General features: G+C 44.2%; 2 protein-coding genes and 1 pseudogene across 4 annotated transcripts in view; 2 read left to right on the top strand and 1 right to left on the bottom strand.

The window, feature by feature from the left end:
- Positions 1-19881, bottom strand: part of LOC105492868 (formin like 3) — an 89093-nt gene extending 69212 nt beyond the window's left edge. Inside the window, exons 1-2 of one of the 2 annotated variants that reach the window (XM_071071754.1) lie at positions 19751-19881; positions 16222-16374 (exon numbers count right to left, since the gene is read on the bottom strand). In XM_071071754.1, the coding sequence (XP_070927855.1) occupies positions 16222-16269 (48 nt within the window). In that variant the 5' untranslated portion in view covers positions 16270-16374; positions 19751-19881. The other variant, XM_071071753.1, reaches the window with a different exon arrangement.
- LOC105492866 (transmembrane BAX inhibitor motif containing 6) overlaps positions 1-20123 on the top strand; it is a 50823-nt gene that overhangs the window by 6454 nt on the left and 24246 nt on the right. Inside the window, exon 1 of one of the 2 annotated variants that reach the window (XM_071071766.1) lies at positions 19892-20036. The exons of the other annotated variant lie outside the window; for it this stretch is intronic. The gene's annotated coding sequence lies outside the window, so the exon portion shown is untranslated. Of the gene's footprint in view, positions 1-19891; positions 20037-20123 lie in introns of those variants that run through there. 2 annotated transcript variants of the gene reach the window in all.
- On the top strand, positions 4472-4959 carry LOC139356559 (large ribosomal subunit protein uL15-like; annotated as a pseudogene).

Genomic DNA, 20123 nt, shown 5'->3' with positions numbered 1-20123 from the left:
ACCAAATCAGAGCAGGGGGATGAACCAAAGTAAAGCTGGGGAAGGAGATATACCTGAGATACAATCAACTAGACTTCATTGCTTATTACATAATAATACTGACTGGTGGGGCTGGGTATGGTGGCTCACGCCTATAATCCCAGCACTTTGAGAGGCAGAGACAGGCAGATTGCTTAAGGCCAGGAGTTCGAGACCAGCCTGGCCAAAATGCTGAAACTCCGTCTTTACTAAAAATAAAAAAAATTAGCCAGGTGTGGTGGCGCACACCTGTAATCCCAGCTACTTGGGAGGCTGTGGCAGGAGACTCACTTGAACCCAAGAGGGGAAGGTTGCAGTGAGCTGGGATTGTGCCATTGCACTCCAGCCTGCACAACAGAGTGAGACTCGGTCTCAAGAAACAAAAACAAAAACAAAAACAAAAAATTTGACCCAGCAATCCCATTACTGAGTATATACCCAAAGGATTATAAGTCATTCTACTATAAAGATACAGGCACACGTATGTTTATTGTGTGCACACTGATCATTTGCAATAGCAAAGACTTGGAACCAACCCAAATGCCCATCAGTGATAGCCTGTATAAAGAAAATGTGGCACATATACACCATGGAATACTATGCAGCCATAAAGATGAGTTCATGTCCTTCCCAGGGACATGGATGAAGCTGAAAACCATCATTCTCAGCAAACTAATACAAGAACAGAAAACCAAACACCGCATGTTCTCACTCGTAAGTGGGAGTTGAACAATGAGAACACTTGGACACAGGGAGGAGAACATCACACACCGGGGCCTGTCTGGGGGTGGGGGGTTAGGGGAGGGATAGCATTAGGAGAAACACCCAATGTAGATGATGGATTGATGGGTGCAGCAAACCACCATGGTACGTATATACCTATGTGACAAACCTGTACGTTCTGCACATGTACCCCGGAACTTAAAGTATAATTTAAAAAAAAAAAAGTGACTGGTATTACTATAGTGTTTTACAATTTTCAACATTTTTTCACATCCATTATCTAATTAGATCTTTACAACACTATACAATGGAGATATTGTCATTATCCTTATCTTATAGATGAGAAGGCAGATTTTAAAAAGTGAAGTCATATGAACAAGATCACCTAGTGAGTAAGTGGTATCCCTGGCTCTGAACCCAGGCTTTGTTTCAGAATCCCATGCCATCTGATTATCTAACGAGAACTGAGGAAGTAAAGAAGACTGAAGAGTTTAGGACAGGTTAAGGATGCCCTACCTTTAGTCTCTAGGGAAGCTCTTAGGTCAACTGCTTCCCTCTCCTTACTGATAGCACTTTCAAACTCCAGCCTCCACCCCTGTCCTACCCATCGAAGAAGCTTCTACATTGTCCCTACCTCCTAGTCTAGCGCCTAGTCTTTAGAAACACACACCTCCTCTCCCCATCTCTTTCCTAGGAAGGTGTGGGAGAAGTGTGAACACAGATATTTAAGAGTTTTACTTAATAATTTGCCTTAGCAAATTATTACAGGCGGTGGCTTACACCTGTAATCTCAGCACTTTGGGAGGCTGAGGAGGGAGGATGACTTGAGCCTAGGAGTTTGAGACCACCTTGGGCAACATGGTGAAACCCCATCTCTACAAAAAATACAAAAATGAGCTGGGCACAGTGGCATGCACCTGTGGTCCCAGCTACTTAAGAGGCTGAGGTGGGAGGATCACTTGAGCCTGGGAGGTCTAGGCTGCAGTGAGCCATGACTGCACCACTGCACTCCAGCCTGGGGGACAGCAGAGATCCTGTCTCAAAAAACAGTAATAAAATAAAATAGAATGCTCTTCCCCTTCTTTGCTGGCCAATTCCTACTCATCTGTTAAAATCAAGCTTAGAGGTTACCTCTTTGATGACATCCTACCAAGTCTGATTGAGAACATCTCTGTGAGCATATAGTATTCTAACATATCTCTATCATCATACCATGAAATCATCAGGTCATGTAAGCTCCTTCAGGGAAGATAGGTATTCTTGATATCTAGCTATAGCACCCACTCCATGTCTGTTACATGCTTGTTGAACAAATGAATGCATTTCCACAATCCCGTTTTTCCCACGATAGAAGATGTTTTGTTCTTTTTTTTTATTTTTGAGACAGAGTTACTCTGTGGCACAGGCTGGAGTGCAGTGGCATGATCTCAGCTCACTGCAACCTCCACTTCTGGGGTTCAAGCGATTCTCATGCTTCAGCCTCCTGAGTAGCTGGGATTACAGGCACGTGCCACCAGGCCTGGCTAATTTTTGTATTTGTTTTTAGTAGAGATGGAGTTTCACGATGTTGGCCAGGCTGGTCTCAAACTCCTGGCCTCAAGTGAACCGCCCACCTTGATCTCCCAAAGTGCTGGGATTATAGGAATGAGCCACTGTGCCCAGCTGAAGATGTTGGATTCTTTATCATTCCTCCCAGATACATCCTGACTGCATGTATCACTCAGGATAGTTGGAGGGGATTTGGTGCAGAAAACAGAAACCCCTGCAACTATCTTAGGGATACAAAGAATTAAGTGCTTACAAAATCCTTCAGAAAGTCTAGAGGAGCGGCCGGGCACGGTGGCTCATGCCTGTAATCCCAGCACTTTGGGAGGCCGAGGCAGGTGGATCACGAGGCCAAGAGATGGAGATCATCCTGGCCAACATGATGAAACCCTGTCTCTACTAAAAATACAAAATTTAGCTGGGTATGGTGGTGCACGCCTGTAGTCCCAGCTACTCGGGAGGCTGAGGCAGGAGAACCTCTTGAACCCGAGAGGCAGGGGTTTCAGTGAGCCGAGATCATGCCACTGCACTCCAGCCTGGTGACAGAGCAAGACTCCGTCCCAAAAAAAAAAAAAAAAGAAAGAAAGAAAGAAAAAGAAAGAAAGTCTAGAGGAGCTAGCTTTGGGTTGAAACTCCAAGAATAACCACCGGAACATGGTAAGGGAAGCTGCTACCTCTACCACTGTCAGGGAGGGTGAAGCACCTGAAAGTCTCCACTAATTGGGTTTAAGAATAAGGGGCTGCAGCTGTGATCCAGGGAGCTGGCAGCTGTATCAGGACATTGCCACTGCTACACTCTGATGCAACCACCTCTCAATATTTGCAAAGCTAGAGACCTAACAGTATCACTGCAATAGAAACATGACACTTCTCTACAACCTTGCTTGGCCAGGAGAAATAGTCAAAGTAGCAGGGTGATGGCCTTTGTCTCATTTCTACATTCTATTATATATATTTTTTGAGACAGAGCCTCACTCTGTCATCTAGGCTGGAGTGCAGTGGCGCAATCACAGCTCACTACAGCTTTGAACTCCTGGGCTCACGCAATCCTCCCACCTCAGCCTCCCAAGTAGCTGGGACTACAGACATGTACCACCACACTGGCTAATTTAAAAAAAAAAAAAAAGTTTGTAATACAGGGTCCCATTGTGTTGTGCAGGCTGGTTTCAAACTCCTGGGCTCAAGCAACCATTCTGCCTCAGCCTCCCAAATTACTAGAATTACAGGTATGAGCCCAGCCTCACTTCTGCATTGGAAATCTCACCCAAGTACATGTGATTGGCTGTAAGGCATTCTGAGACATATAATCCTTAGCTTTTTAGCCTCTTCAGGAAAGTATGCTAAAAGGAGATGAAAATGGATGCTGAATGCTAACCAATTATATCTACCACATTGCTTGTCTGAAAATCCACCCAACTGTCTTACCATCCACAACTGAATCTCTTCCTCTACACCTACACCCCTTGCCCAGTACCTGCCCCAGTGGCTGGTTTAGTCTCTGATTCTTGCCCTTAGTCAGCTCCTTCAGGCTACAGTTTGATATTTTCTGCAACTTGGTTTAGGCAAAATGTCTTAGCTATGATTCCAGAAGCACAATCCGTAAAAGAGCAATTGATATATTGGACTCTATCAGAATTAAAAATTAATACTATTTGAAAACTACTGTTAGGAGAACTAAAAACAAATCGCAAGCTAGGACCGGGAGGAAATATTGCAAATCACCTATCTGACAAAGGATTTGTATCCAGAGTATATAATGAACTCTCAAAACCTGGCTGGGCACAATGGCTCACGCCTGTAATCCCACCACTTTGGTGAGGCTAAGGCAGGCGAATCACTTGAGGTCAGGAGTTCGAGACTGGCCTGGCCAACATGATGAAACCTCGTCTCTACTAAAAAATTCAAAAATTACTGGGGGTGGTGGTGCGCGCCTGCAATCCCAGCTACTCGGGAGACTGAGGCGGGAGAATCACTTGAACCTGGGAAGTGGAGGTTGCAGTGAGCTGAGATTGCACCAATGCACTCCAACCTGAGTGACAGAATGAGACTCCATCTCAAAAAAGAAAAAGAAAACAAACACCCAACTCAATAGCAGCAGGTATTAAGCAGCCTCTGCAAAAAAGAAAAGAAAAAAAGAAAAAGAAAAGAATAAACAAAGAGCTCAATTAAAAATGGGTGCTTTTTCGTCTGGGCTGCCAACATGCCATCCAGACCAAGGAAGACCCGGAAATTACGGGGCCACGTGAGCCACGGCCACGGCTGCATAGGCAAGCACCGGAAGCACCCCGGAGGCTGCGGTAATGCTGGTGGTCTGCATCACCACCGGATCAACTTCGACAAATACCACCCAGGCTACTTTGGGAAAGTTGGTATGAGGCATTACCACTTAAAGAGGAACCAGAGCTTCTGCCCAACTGTCAACCTTGACAAATTGTAGACTTTGGTCAGTGAGCAGACACGGGTGAATGCTGCTAAAAACAAGACTGGAGCTGCTCCCATTATTGATGTGGTGCGATCCGGCTACTACAAAGTTCTGGGAAAAGGAAAGCTCCCAAAGCAGCCTGTCATCGTGAAGGCCAAATTCTTCAGCAGAAGAGCTGAGGAGAAGATTAAGGGTGTTGGGGGGGCCTGTGGCCTGGTGGCTTGAGGTCACATGGAGGGAGATTCATTAAATGCTGACTACTTTAAAAAAAAAAAAAATGGGTAAGAAAAAAAAAAAATTCAGCCAGACACAGTGGCTCATGCCTATAATCTTGGCACTCTGAGAGGCCAAGGCTGGAGAATTGCTTGAGTTGCTTAAGTCCAGGAGTTGAGGACCAGACTGGGCAAAAATGGAATCCTATCTCTATAAAAAAATTAAAAATAAAGTTAGCCAGGTCCATGGCACACACCTGTAGTCCCAGCTACTCAGGAGGCTGAGGTGGGAGGATCACTTGAGTCCAGGAGTTTGAGACTGCAGTGAGCCATGATTGTACCACTTTACTCTAGCCTGGACAACAAAGTGAGACCCAGTCTCAAAAAATGATAGCAATTTTTCAAAAATTAAGTCTAAAATAAAGGCTGGGCATGGTGGCTCACGCCTGTAATCCCAGCACTTTGTGAGGCCGAGGCGGGTGGATCACGAGGTCAGGAGTTCGAGACCAGCCTGGCCAACATGGTGAAACCCCGTCTCTACTAAAAATATGAAAAATTAGCTGGGCGTGGTGGCGGGTGCCTGTAGTCCCAGCTACTTGGGAGGCTGAGGCAGAAGAATCCCTTGAACCTGGGAGGCGGAAGTTGCAGTGAGCCGAGATCACACCATTGCACTCCAGACCGGGAGACAGTACGAGACAGCATCTCAAAAAATAAATAATAATAATAATTTTTAGCAGAGACAAGAGTTGCCAAGGTGGTCTCGAACTCCTGGCCTCAAGTGATCTCCCTGCCTGGGCCTCCTAAAGCTCTGAGTTTAAAGATATGAGCCGGCCGGGCGCGGTGGCTCAAGCCTGTAATCCCAGCACTTTGGGAGGCCGAGACGGGCGGATCACGAGGTCAGGAGATCGAGACCATCCTGGCTAACACGATGAAACCCCGTCTCTACTAAAAAATACAAAAAACTAGCCGGGCGCAGTGGCAGGCGCCTGTAGTCCCAGCTACTCGGGAGGCTGAGGCAGGAGAATGGCGTAAACCCGGGAGGCGGAGCTTGCAGTGAGCTGAGATCCGGCCACTGCACTCCAGCCTGGGCGACAGAGCGAGACTCCGTCTCAAAAAAAAAAAAAAAAAGATATGAGCCACTGTGTAGGCCTAGAGCATTTTTCATATACGTATTTGCCACCTGTACATCTTTTTTTTTTTTTGAGATGGAGTCTCACTCTATCGCCCAGGCTGGAGTGCAGTGGCATGATCTCAGCTCACTGCAACCTCTGCCTTCCGGGTTCAAGGATTCTCTTGCCTCAGACTCCTGAGTATTTGGGATTACAGGCACGTGTTACCATGCCCGGCTAATTTTTGTATTTTTAGTAGAGACTGGGTTTCACCATGTTGGTCAGGCTGGTCTCAATCTCCTGACCTCGTGATCTGCCCGCCTCACCTCCCAAAGTGCTGGGATTACAGGCATCATCCACCACGCCTGTCCACCATCTGTACATCATCTTTGGTAAGGTGTCTGTTAAGGTATTTGGCCCATTTTAAATTTTTTATTTTATCTTCTTTCAGATCAAGTAAACAAAATGGCCCATTTTTTAAAAATAGGGTAGTTTGTTTCCGTATTGTCGAGTTTTAAGAGTTTTTTGTTTATTTTGGTTAATAGTACTTATGTCTTTAGCATATATTTTCTCCCAGTCTGTAGCTTAATTTTTCGTTCTCTTGACAGTGTCTTTTGCAAAGCAGAAAATTTTCGTTTTAATGAAGTCAACCTTTATCAATTATTTCTTTCATAGGATTATACCTTTGGTGTTATATCTAAAAAGGAATCACCAAACCCAATGCCATCTACATTTTCTCCTATGTTATCTTCTAGGAGTTTTATACTTTTGAGCATTTATACCCTTTGCCCACTTTTATGTTTGTTTTTTTTTTTCTTATTGATTTGTAGAAAGAACACTGTTTCAGGCCAGGCATGGTGGCTCACACCTGTAATCCCAGCACTTTGGGAGGCTGAGATGGGCGGATCACTTGAGGTCAGGAGTTCAAGACCAGCCTGGCCAACATAGTGAAACCCCGTCTCTACTAAAAATACAAACAACAACAACAACAACAACAAAACAGCCGGGTGCAATAGCTCACACCTGTAATCCCAGCATTTTGGGAGGCTGAGGCAGGTGGATCACCTGAGGTCAGGAGTTCAAGACCAGCCTGGCCAACATGGTGAAACCCTGTCTCTACTAAAAATTAAAAAAAAAAAAAAAAATAGCCGGGCATGGTGGTGGGCGCCTATAATCCCAGCTACTTAGGAGGCTGAGGCAGGGAGAATCACTTGAACCTGGGAGGTGGAGGTTGCAGTGAGCAGAGAGTGTGCCACTGCACTCCAGCCCAGGCAACAGAACAAGACTCTGTCTCAAAACAAAAATAAATTAGCTGGGCACGTGGCATGTGCCTCTAATTTCAGCTACTCAGGAGGCTGAGGGAGGAGAATTGCTTGAACCCTATAGGGGGAGGCTGCAGTGAAGTGAACTGAGATCGGGCCACTGCACTCCAGCCTGGGCGACAGAGTGAGACTCTGTCTCAAAAAACAAACAAACAAACAAAAACACTAAGAACATGAATAGACAGTTCTCAAAAGAAGATACACAAATGGCCAAAAAAAATATAAAAATTGTTCAACATAGGCCGGGCGCGGTGGCTCAAGCCTGTAATCCCAGCACTTTGGGAGGCCGAGACGGGCGGATCACGAGGTCAGGAGATCGAGACCATCCTGGCTAACATGGTGAAACCCCGTCTCTACTAAAAAATACAAAAAAAACTAGCTGGGCGAGGTGGCGGGCGCCTGTAGTCCCAGCTACACAGGAGGCTGAGGCAGGAGAATGGCGTAAACCTGGGAGGCGGAACTGGCAGTGAGCTGAGATCCGGCCACTGCACTCCAGCCTGGGCGACAGAGCAAGACTCCGTCTCAAAAAAAAAAAAAAAAAAAAAATTGTTCAACATCACTAATTATCAGGGAAATGCAAATCAAAACCACTGATTATCAGGGAAATGCAAATCAAATCCACTAATTATCAGGGAAATGCGATACCACCTTACTCCTGCAAGAATGGCCATAATCAAAAAATCAAAAATAACAGATTTGGCATGGATGTGGTAAAATGGGAACACTTTTACATTGTTGGTTGAATACAACCACTATGGAAAACAGTGTGGAGAGTCCTTAAAGTGCTAAAAGTAGATCTATCATTTGATCCAGCAAACCCACTCCTGGGTGTCTACTCAGATGAAGTCATTATATGAAAAAGATACTGACACATACATGTTTATGGCAGCACAATTTGCAATTGCAAAAATATGGAACCAGACCAAATGCCCATCGATCAATGAGTGGAAAAAGAAAATAATACACACACACACACGCACACACACACACACACCATGGAATACTACTCAGCCATAAAAAGGAACTAAATAATTGTATTTGTAGCAACCTGGATGGAATTGGAGACCATTATTCTAAGTGAAGTAACTCAGGAATGGAAAATCAAACATCGTTATATTCTCCCTCATAAGTGGGAGCTAAGCTTTGAGGATACAAAGGCAGAAGAATGACACAGTTGGACTTTGTGGACTCGGGAAAGGGTAGGACAGAGGTGAGGGATAAAAGACTATACAGTGGTTACAATGTACACTGCTCTAGTGATGGGTGTACCAAAATCTCAGAAATCACCACTAAAAAACTTATTCATGTAACCAAATACCACCTATTCCCCCAAAACCTATTGAAATAAAAAATAAATAAATACAATTTTTAAAAAAGATAGTACACTGTTTCAATATCTTTGGGACCCCAAACTTGGTGGCATAAAACAACCACCATTTTATTTGGCTCATAGATTTTACGCAACAGGAATTTGGACTGGGCACAGCAGGGTATCAGCTGGAGGGACTCAGATGACCAGAATAATCTGGAGTCTCTTTCATTCACATGTGTAGCATCTGGGCTAGGATGACTCAAAAGCTGGGTTTAGTTGGGATTGTTGACCTGAGCACCTAAAGATGGCCTCTTCAAGTGGCTTGGGCTCACAAGTTCATGGCTGGGTTCTAAGAGGAAGTATCCTAAGAACAAGCATGTTCCAAGAGACTTAGGCAGAAACTGAATAGCTTTTTATGACACAACCATGGAAGTCACACAGCATCACTTATTCTGTAGTCTGTTCATTGAAACAGCCACAAATTACCCACCTTCATGGAGAGAGGATATGGACTCAAATTCTCAATGAAATCTATGTCAAAGCATTGAAGATCATGTTTAAAAAACCATCTTGTGGGGGCCGGGCACGGTGGCTCAAGCCTGTAATCCCAGCACTTTGGGAGGCCGAGAAGGGTGGATCACGAGGTCAGGAGATTGAGACCATCCTGGCTAACACGGTGAAACCCCGTCTCTACTAAAAAATACAAAAAAAAAACTAGCCGGGCGAGGTGGTGGGCGCCTGTAGTCCCAGCTACTCGGGAGGCTGAGGCCGGAGAATGGCGTGAACCCAGGAGGCGGAGCTTGCAGTGAGCTGAGATCTGGCCACTGCACTCCAGCCTGGGCGACAGAGCGAGACTCTGTCTCGGGAAAAAAAAAAAAAAAAAACCATCTTGTTTGCCTGAGGTCAGGAGTTCGAGACAAGCCTGGCCAACATGGTGAAACCCCGTCTTGCCAGGCGCAGTGGCTCATGCCTGTAATCCCAGCACTTTGGGAGGCCAAGGCGGGTGGATCACGAGGTCAGGAGATCGAGACCATCCTGGCTAATACGGTGAAACTCCGTCTCTACTAAAAAAATACAAAAAAAAATTAGCCGGACTTGGTGGCGGGCGCCTGTAGTCCCAGCTACTCCGGAGGCTGAGGCAGGAGAATGATGTGAACCCAAGAAGCGGAGCTTGCAGTGAGCCGAGATGTCGCCACTGCACTCCAGCCTGGGTGACAGAGCAAGACTCCGCCTCAAAAAAAAAAAAAAAGAAAAAAAAAGGAACCCCGTCTCTACTGAAAATACAAAAATTAGCCAGGCATGGTGGCGGGCACCTATAATCCCGGCTACTCGGGAGGCTGAAGCAGGGGAATCACTGGAACCTGGGAGGCAGAGGTTGTAGTAAGCCAAGATCGCACCACTGCACTCCAACCTGGGTGACAGAGTAAGACTCTGTCTCAAAAAAAAAAAAAAAAAAAAAAGAAAGACAATAACAAATGTTGGCAAGGATTTGGATGGAGAAAGAATAATCCACATACTGTTAGAGGGAATGTATGTAAATTGGTATAGCCACTATAGAGAACAGTATGGAGATTCCTTAAAAAAATTAAAATAGAGCTACCCCATATGACCCAGCAATTTGAAATCTGTTTTGTGTGATATAAGTATAGCTACTACTGCTGGCTTATACATCCAAAAGAAAAGAAATCAGTGTATTGAAGAGATATCTGCACTCCCATATTTATTGCAGCACTATTCACAATAGCCAAGATATGGAATCAACTTAAGTGTCCATCAATAGACGAGTGAAAAAAGAAAATGTGGTACTAATACACAATGTAATATTATCACATCATAAAAAGAACGAAATTTTATTATTTGCAACAACATGGATGGAACTAGAGGACATTATGTAAAATGAAATAAACCAGACACAGAAAGACAAAAAATAAATAAATAAATAAAACCATCTCAAATGTGGCTTCTAATTCTACTGCTGAGAGAGTAACCAGGACTGGGAACAATTGAGGTACAGCATTTTATAAGCATAGTCAAAAGATGTTTATTATCTGTAGGACATTGTTTAGAAATTTGCTCTACTATTTAATTTGTGATAAATGATTAGTAAACATGTTTATCAGTGTAAAACTCATAGAATGACAAAAACAAAACAAAAAAAAACAAAAAAACCCACCTCAAACAGTTTTAATTTCCAGAAGTATGCTTTCCCCCATTTGGGGGAAGCATTAGCCTTCCAAGTATTTTATTTTTTCCATTTGAAAAATCAGTGTAAAAAATGGCAGTTGATGGCAACTCCATCCTTCTAGGTGCTCAAGTGGTGGCTGTAAATATTTTCTTAGCTTCTTTGATATCCCACCTTCAAAAGGTATAGTCTAATTCCCTTCCCTTCGAAAGTAGACAAAACTCAGTAATGGAAACAGGGCCAGTCTTACAGTATGTGGGTCCCCAGGCAAATTTTTTTTTATGAGATCCCATCTATATAAATGATTTGATTTAAACTGTATTACATTCTTAGATATGACACATAAAGCTCAAGCAGCACAGATTTTATCAAGCAACCAAAGAAAATGGATAAATTGGATTTCATCAATATTAAAAATGTTCTGGCTGGGCTCAGTGGCTCACGCCTGTAATCCCAGCACTTTGGGAGGCCAAGATGAGGGGATCACAAGGTCAGGAGTTCGAGGCTAGCCTGGTCAATATGGCGAAACCCTGACTGTATTAAAAATACAAAACAAAGGCTGGGCACAGTGGCTCACGCCTGTAATCCCAGCACTTTGGGAGGCCAAGGTGGGTGGATCATGGGGTCAGGAGATCGAGACCATCCTGGCGAACACGGTGAAACCCCATTTCTACTAAAAATACAAAAAAAAAATTAGTCGGGCGTGATGGTGGGCGCCTGCAGTCCCAGCTACTTGGGAGGCTGAGGCAGGAGAATTGCTTGAACCTGGGAGGCGGAGGTTGCAGTGAGCCAAGATTGCGCCACTGCACTCCAGCCTGGGTGACAGAGCAAGACTCCATCTCGGGGGGGGGAAAAAAAAAAAAAAGGGCCAGGCCCAGTGGCTCACGCCTGTAATCCCACCACTTTGGGTGGCTGACGCAGGCGGATCACGAGGTCGGGAGATCAAGACCATCCTGGCTAACACGTGAAACCTTGCCTCTACTAAAAATGCAAAAAATTAGCTGGGCATGGTGGCTCGTGCCTGTAGTCCCAGCTACACAGGAGGCTGAGGCAGGAGAATAGCTTGAACCCAGGAGGTGGAGGTTGCAGTGAGCCGAGATTGTGCCACTGCACTCCAGCCTGGGCAACAGAGTGAGACTGTCTCAAAAATAAATAAATAAATAAAAGTTCTCATTTCAAAGAATCACTAAGAAGAACTTAAAAAACATCCCATGGAATGGGAGAAAAATATTTGCAAGCTATATATCTGGTAAGTATCCAGAATATATAAAAAACTCTTAATATCTCAACAATAAAAAGACAACCCAAGTAAAAAATAATGGGCAAAAGTCTTGAATAGACATTTCTCCAAAGAAAATATACAATGGCCAATAAGATACTCAACATCGGCCGGGCGCGGAGGCTCACGCCTGTAATCCCAGCACTTTGGGAGGCTGAGACGGGCGAATCACGAGGTCAGGAGATCAAGACCATCCTGGCTAACACGGTGAAACCCCGTCTCTACTAAAAATACAAAAAAAATTAGCCAGGCGTAGTGGCGGGCGCCTGTAGTCCCAGCTACTCGGGAGGCTGAGGCAGGAGAATGGCGTGAACCCGGGAGGCGGAGCTTGCAGTGAGCCGAGATCGCGCCACGGGCACTCCAGCCTGGGCAACTGAGCAAGACTCTGTCTCAAAAAAAAAAAAAAAAAGATACTCAATATCATTAGTCATTAGGGAAATGCAAAGCAAAAACACAGTGACATATCACTTCATATCTAATAAGATAGCTATAAACAAAACCATGGGTAATAAGGAATGTTGGCAAGGATGTAGAGAAATTAGTGACCAGAAACTGCTGATGAGAACATAAAATGGTACAGCAACTTTGGAAAACAGGTTGGCAATTCCTCAAAAAGTTAAATCTAAACTTATCATATGGCCAGGCACGGTGGCTCATGCCTGTAACCCCAGCACTTTGGGAGGCGAGGCAGGCAGATCACCTGAGTTCGGGAGTTCGAGACCAGCCTGGCCAACATGGCAAAACCCCGTCTCTACTAAAAATACAAAAAAATTAGCTGGGCCTGGTGGCAGGCGTCTGTAATCCTGGCTACTTGGGAGGCTGAGGCAGGAGAATTGCTTGAACCCAGGAGGCAGAAGTTGCAGTGAGCCGAGATTGCACCATTGCACTTCAGCCTTGGCGACAGTGAGACTCTGTCTCAAAAATAAAATAAAATAAAGTTACCATATGATCCAGCAACTCTACTCCTAGGTATATATCCAAAATAAATGAAAGCATATGTCCACACAAAAATTTGTACATGAATGCTCATAGCAGCATTATTCATAAAAGCCAAACAGTGGAAATAACCCAAATATCCATCATTGGACATTTAAAGTGAGTGGACAAACTAAATGTAGTATAGTCATACAATGGAATATGATTCAGCCATAAAAAGGAATGAAATACTGATACATGCTACAACATAGATGAACTTTAAAATATTATGCTAAGTTAAAGAAGTCAGATACCAAAAGCTACATATTGTATGATTCTATGAAATTTCCAGGATAGGCAAATCTAGAGACAGAAAGGAAATTAGTAATTGTTGGGGTTGTGGAGAAAGAGAGAAGGAAATTAACCCTGCTAATGAATGGAGGGATTTTTTTGGAGTGTAATAAAAACGTTTTGAGGGCTGGGCATGGTGGCTCATGCCTGTAATCCCAGAATTTTGGGACATCAAGGCTAGAGGATTGATTGAGTCCAGGAGTTCAAGACCAGCATAGGCAACATAGTGAGACCCTGTCTCTACAAAATTTAAAAAAATTTATTTTAATTAGCCAGGTATGGTGGTGCACACCTGTAGTCCCAGCTACTTGGGAGGCTGAGGTGGGAGGATTGCTTGAGCCCAGGAGGTCAAGGCTGCAGTAAGCCATTATTGTACCACTGTACTCTAACCTGGGCAACAGAGCGACTCCCTGTCTCAAATATTTTAATGTTAAAAATATTTTTAATATGAAAATAAGGTTCTGGAATTAGTGGTGATTGCACAATCTTGGGAATATTCTAAAAATGACTAAAACGTACACTTTAAAAGGGTGAATTTCACATTGGGAGGCTGAAACAGGAGGATCACTTGAGTCCAGGAGTTGGAGACCAGCCTGGGCAACATGGCGAGATCCCATCTCTACAGAAAAAAAAAAAAATTGTTTTGTTTTGTTTTTGAGATGGAGTCTTGCTCTGTCGCCAGGCTGGAGTGCAGTGGCACCATCTCGGCTCATTGCAACCTCTGACTCCCTGCTTCAAATGATCCTCCTGCCTCAGCCTCCCAAGTAGTTGGGATTACAGGCACACTCCACCACGCCCAGCTAATTTTTGTATTTTTAGTAGAGATGGGGTTTTGCCATGTTGGCCAGGATGGTCTCGATCTCCTGACCTCGTGATCCATTCGTCTCAGCCTCCCAAAGTGCTGGGATTACAAGTGTGAGCCACTGCGCCTGGCCAAAAAAAAAAATGTTTTAAATTGCAAGGCATGGTGGTACACACCTGTGGTTCCTGCTACTCGGGAGGCTGTGGCAGGAGGATTGCTAGAGCCCAGGAGTTCAAGGCTGCAGTGAGCCATGTTTGCACCACTGCACTCCAGCCTGGGTGACAGAGCGAGACCCTACCTCAATTAAAAAAATAATTGGGCCGGTAATTTATAATAATTAAACAATAAATGGTAATTTTTTTTTTTCTGAGACAGACTCTCACTCTGTCACCCAGGCTGGGGGTAGAGTAGCACAATCTTGGCTTATTGCAATCTCCACCTACTGGGTTCAAGTGATTCTGGTGCCTCAGCCATCTGAGTAACAGGGATTACAGGTGTGTGCCACCATGCCCAGCTAATTGTTGTATTTTTAGTAGAGATGGGGTTTCACTACATTTTCCAGGCTGGTCTCAAACTGCTGGCCTCAAGTTATCCACTCACCTTGGCCTCCCAAAGTGCTGGGATTACAGGTGTGAGCCAATACACCTGGCCTAATTGGTAAATTTTATGATACGTGAATTATGTCTCAATTTTTAAATTTATTACAAATACATTTTAAATATTTTAAATGTATTAAAAAATTATAAATGTAAACAAAAGTTTATGAGGCTATGTGAAGCATAATGACATATAGCAAAATGATATATCAATGAAGACTTAGAATAATGGGTAGAAAAGAGGTATCAGCTTATTGTCCATATCAGAGCATATGATGATTCTTCATAGTGTGCAGGTACCACCTTTTCTTGTTCAGGTCCAAAAATCATGTTCTTCATGTTCTTTATTGTCAAATGTGCCATTCCTGGCTAATTTTATATCTCCCACCAAGAGAAAAAGGTAGTAACTCTGTTATTATAATTCCATGGGTCTTTGGAACCTGTTTGTATTGAAACAATATAGACATTTTTGTTTCTGGAGTTCCTTAATACTCTTGGTTACAACATTACTCATGATACATTATTCATGATGTTGTCCATGACTCTCTCAAAAATTATTATTGTGTTTTCTTTTAAATTTTTTATTTTATTTCACATTATTTTATTACTGTGTTTTCTTGATTATGATCACAAATGCAAGTCTTATCCAGAGAATGCCCAAAAATGTGAACAATAATTTGTTTTATGGTCATGTTAAATTTTCACTCAGAATTTTATGTAATAAACATAGAGCATCACTTCTTCTAACCCTATCTTCTTTTGCACACTTTAAACCATAATTACAACATTCCTAGACTATCAGTTATTTGAATGTTGACCACATCCCTATCTTTTGGACACCATCAACAACAGGGAAGATGTGTGAAGGGCCCACAGGTGCAGCAAGAGGAGTGATCCCATTCCTGCATGCCTCATTTGGCATGACTTAAGACAAACATGGAGGGAGCATTGCATCACCACATCAGTCAGAAGCAAAAGAAGACATCGGTTGGAAAGGGCTCTTGGCACTGTGTAGCAACAATACCAAAATCATTCATCTTGGAGGAGAAAGGTTATACTACCCCGGGAGGACTGCCTGACACCTGTCATGGAATCTTCTGTGGGGGTGGGGTAACTACCCTGGGTGCGAGTGATGGGGCAGAAGGGAGATGGCATGCGGTCATACATGGAATAAAAGATGTCTGCTACCACCCTGTAGTCCTCAGTAGCTGTGGACCACCAGCAGTTCCACAGTCAGAACACTGACAAGGGAGGGCCAGCACAAGGTCCCCAACACATGGCTCATGACTGAGGGTTGTCCCTCTGAGTTCAGAGACCTGAACTCATCTTGAGTTTGACACCAAATAAGCATGTCAACACTATTCTGGAGACCCAATTTCACACTATTTTATGAAAGAACTGTGCTGGCCAGCAAGAGTGACTGACTGACTTACCTGCAAGGTGCTCTCAAATTCTTGTTTTCTTTTTTGTAGAGATGGCATCTCGCTTTGTTGCCCAGGCTGGTCTTGAACTCCTGGCTTTGAGGGATCCTCCAACCTTGGCCTCCCAAAGTGCTAGGATTACAGGCATGAGCCACCATGCCTTGCCTCAAAGATAACATAATAAATGATTATTGTTTTAAGCCACTGAGTTTTGTAGTGCTCTGTTACAAAACAGTAGATAAATAATACATATGACTAAAAACCTAGGTGTCATCCTTGACTCCTCTTTCTCTTACATCCCACATCCAATCTGCCAGCAAATTATATTGGTTTTACCTTCAATATATATCCAGAATCTACTTCCCACCACCTCCACCACTACCACTTTAGTGTGAACCTTCTAACTGTACTGCTTCTATGCTTGAATCTCCACAATTTATTTTCAAACAGCAGCCAGTGTTACTGTAAGAAGGTAAGTCATATAATGTTAGTCCTCTGCTAAAAACCCTGCAGTGGTTACCTATTTTCCTTAGGAAAAAAAGCCAAGGTCCTAAGTCTTTCAAGCCCCTACATGATCTGCTCCCACTACACTACTTCTCTGACTGCATCTCCTGTCCTTCTGCCCTAATTTATACCACTGCAGCGGCACTGGCCTTCCTACTGTTCTTCACCTGTGCCAGGCATGTTTCCACTTAAGGCTTTTGCCCTTACTGTTCCTCTGTCTGAAATACTCTTTCCTTGGATCCTGCGTTGCACAATCCCTCCCTCATCTCCTCCAAGTTATTGCTCAAGTCTTACTTCCCAATGAAGCCTACCACCTCTGTAATTTCTACATGTTCATCTCTTTGAACCTTTTTTTCTTTTTTTTTTTTTGAGACAGTCTCACTTTGTCACCCAGGCTGGCGAGATCTCGGCTCACTGCAACCTCCACCTCCTGGAATCAAGTGATGCTCATGCCTCAGCCTCTGGAGTAGCTGGGATTATAGGCTCGTGCCGCCACACCTGGCTAATTTTTGTATTTTTAGTAGAGATGGGGTTTCACCATGTTGCCCAGGCTGGCCTTGAACTCCTGACCTCAGGTGATCCACCTGCCTCAGCCTCCATCTCTCTGAACTTCCGATACTAATTATCCCACTCTATTCTACAGCACTTATACTCTAACAATACTACACAATTTACTTATTATGCTTATTATTTAGTTTTTCTCCCTCTGTTAGAATTTAAGCTCTATGAGGGCAGTGATTTTTGTATTTTGTTCACTGATATACCCACATATGCATAAAGCAGGCACGTCGTAGGTGCTCAATAAATGAATAACCTATGTCACTAAAAACTGTGCAGGCAGAACTCTTAGCAAGTTCTTGTTCTAGGCACATAATTTAAGCCTGACAAAAGGTCAATTGAACCTTAAGTATGGCATGAAAACAGAGCTGCAGCACCTGAAAGGGCCACACTGGTACAAACGTAAAAATCTTGGGGACAGGCGTGGTGGCTCACGTCTGTAATCCCAACACTTTGGGAGGCCATGGCAGGTGGATCACCTGAGGTCAGGAGTTCAAGTCCAGCCTGGCCAACATGGTAAAACCCTGTCTCTATTAAAAATTTAAAAAATTAGCGGGGTGTGGTGGCATGCACCTGTAATTCCAGCAACTTGGGAGGCTGAGGCAGGAGAATCGCTTGAACCCGGGAGGCGGAGTTTGCAGTGATTGCGCCATTGCACTCCAGCCTGGGCGGCAACTCTGTCTCAAAAGAAAAAAAAAAGTGGCTATATGATCAGGCCAGGCACGGGGGCTCATGCCTGTAATCCCAGCACTTTGGGAGGCCAAGGTGGGTGGATCACTTGAGCTCAGGAGTTCAAGACCAGCCTGGGCTACCTAGTGAAATCCTGTCTCTACCCAAAAAAAAAAAAAAAAAAAAAAAAAAAAAAAAAATTAGCCAGGCATGGTGGCGTGCGTCTGTAGTCCCAGCTACTTAGGAGGCTATAGTGGGAGAATCACTTGAACCCAGGAGGTGGAGGTTGCAGCAAGCCAAGATTGTGCCACTGCACTCCAGCCTGGGTGACAGAACAAGACCCTGTCTCAGAAAAAAGAAAAAAAAAAAAGTGGATATATGCTCTGTGGAGCCTGAAACGTATACAATTGTGGGGCTCTAAAATTATATAATAAATTCAATATTTATTTAGAGTAAATAAACATGTAATAAAGAATTAAATGATGTCATAAAGTCAACATTTAGAATGAGAAGAATCATTGTAGATTTTGAAATACTGACAAAAACCACAGACATCACAAAGTCCAAAAAATAATAATAACTGCCTAGCAACTGCTATAAGTCTTCACCCATCTTGCATTTTTTAGTTGCATACTCTTTGCAACTAAATGACCATTTTATACCATTTTTATAGAGATGTTAGAAAGCTAAATTAGTCAAAAATAGATTTTAAATAATTGATAGTCTCAAAACTTTGTAGTATCAGCTTTCCAACTCCTTACTATAATGTCTTGCACAGGTGGTGCTTCTCGCTGAGGAAAGCCCTGGGGAGAATTCCAGCCCTTTGACCTCCCTTGGCTTGGTCTCCAAAGGGGCTGCTAAGACAGCTCCGTCTGGTGGTCACTGCCCTCGTCCCCTAGCCCACCCACCCTAGTCCACCCTCAACTGCCACTTGGCCTGAGAGAGTGACCTCCATGCTGGGGACCAAGGGTCCGATGAAGAACTGGTAATACTTTTTTTTTTTTTTCCATTCCGGTGGAATGAGGTTCAGAGTATATATTAGGTTGTACTATAGCAAAAATTAGATTGTATTACAGACAATTAACTTTTTTGGTTTTTTTGAGACGGGGTCTCGCTCTGTCTCCCAGGCTATAGAGCAGTGGCGCCGTCTTGGCTCACTGCAACCTCCACCTCCTGGGTTCAAGCGATTCTCCTGCCTTAGCCTCCCGAGTTGCTGGGATTACAGGCACGCGCCACCATGCCCGGCTAATTTTTTTAATTTTTAATAGAGACGGGGTTTTACCATGTTGGCCACATTGGTCTCGAATTTCTGGCCTCAAGTGATCTGCCCACCTCAGCCTCCCAAAGTGCTGGGATTACAGGCGTAAGCCACCAATCCTGGCCGAAAATTAACTTCTATTAATTGCATACCTGGGTTTGCGTACTGAGAATCATACCCTGGATATTTGTATTCCTTACTGAAAAGAACTGTTCTATCTTTCCAGAAAGTGGTTTCCTAAATTCTGGCTTTCCTCCTGTTCTCCTGGAATCTTGCTATTTCCTTCTCGCATACTCTAGAGAAGTGCTTTCAAAGGTGCTCTGAAGCTTACGCTTCACTGGTTTCACAGTAAATCGCCCCCTGTGAGGGCGCTTTTTTAAAATGTGTTCTCTGAATCGCTTTCCCAGTTTAACACTGCATGACAAGACTATAAAGCCAGAATCCCGAAACTGCGGCGCTACCCCTTCACAAGTCGTGGGGCTGTCCGGGGGGTAGTCTGCCCATTTTCACTTTCTCCACTAGAGGAAGCAGCGCACCGTGACCCTGGCTTACTACGGTAAGAAGGCGGAGACTTTTTGCTTCGACGGCGGTTGGTGGCCAGAGTCTTGATCGACAAGCTCAGGCCTCTGAACTAAGCAGCCGTTGTTTTTGCAAGTACAGCCAATGGAAAGGCAGAAGTGCGGTCAACGGCCAATGAGGACTGGTTTTAGGCGGACCACAGGGCGGGGCTTCCCTCGAGAGGCGGACGCCGGATAAAGGATCGGGAGCGGACGTGGGCGAGTCAGAGCACATCCGGTGTTAGAAGCGCCTGTAGGCCTTGGAGAGGCTAGTTAGGAAGGTACGTCTGGAGTTAGTACTGGGCGAACTGGGAGTGAGAAATGGAAAGGGAGTTAGCAGTTACTGTCTGAGCAAGAGTGGGAGTAGC

The sequence above is a fragment of the Macaca nemestrina genome, chromosome 10 (assembly GCF_043159975.1).
Source record: "Macaca nemestrina isolate mMacNem1 chromosome 10, mMacNem.hap1, whole genome shotgun sequence".
Lineage (NCBI taxonomy): Eukaryota > Metazoa > Chordata > Mammalia > Primates > Cercopithecidae > Macaca > Macaca nemestrina.
This window is presented reverse-complemented; position numbering and strand designations above follow the sequence as displayed.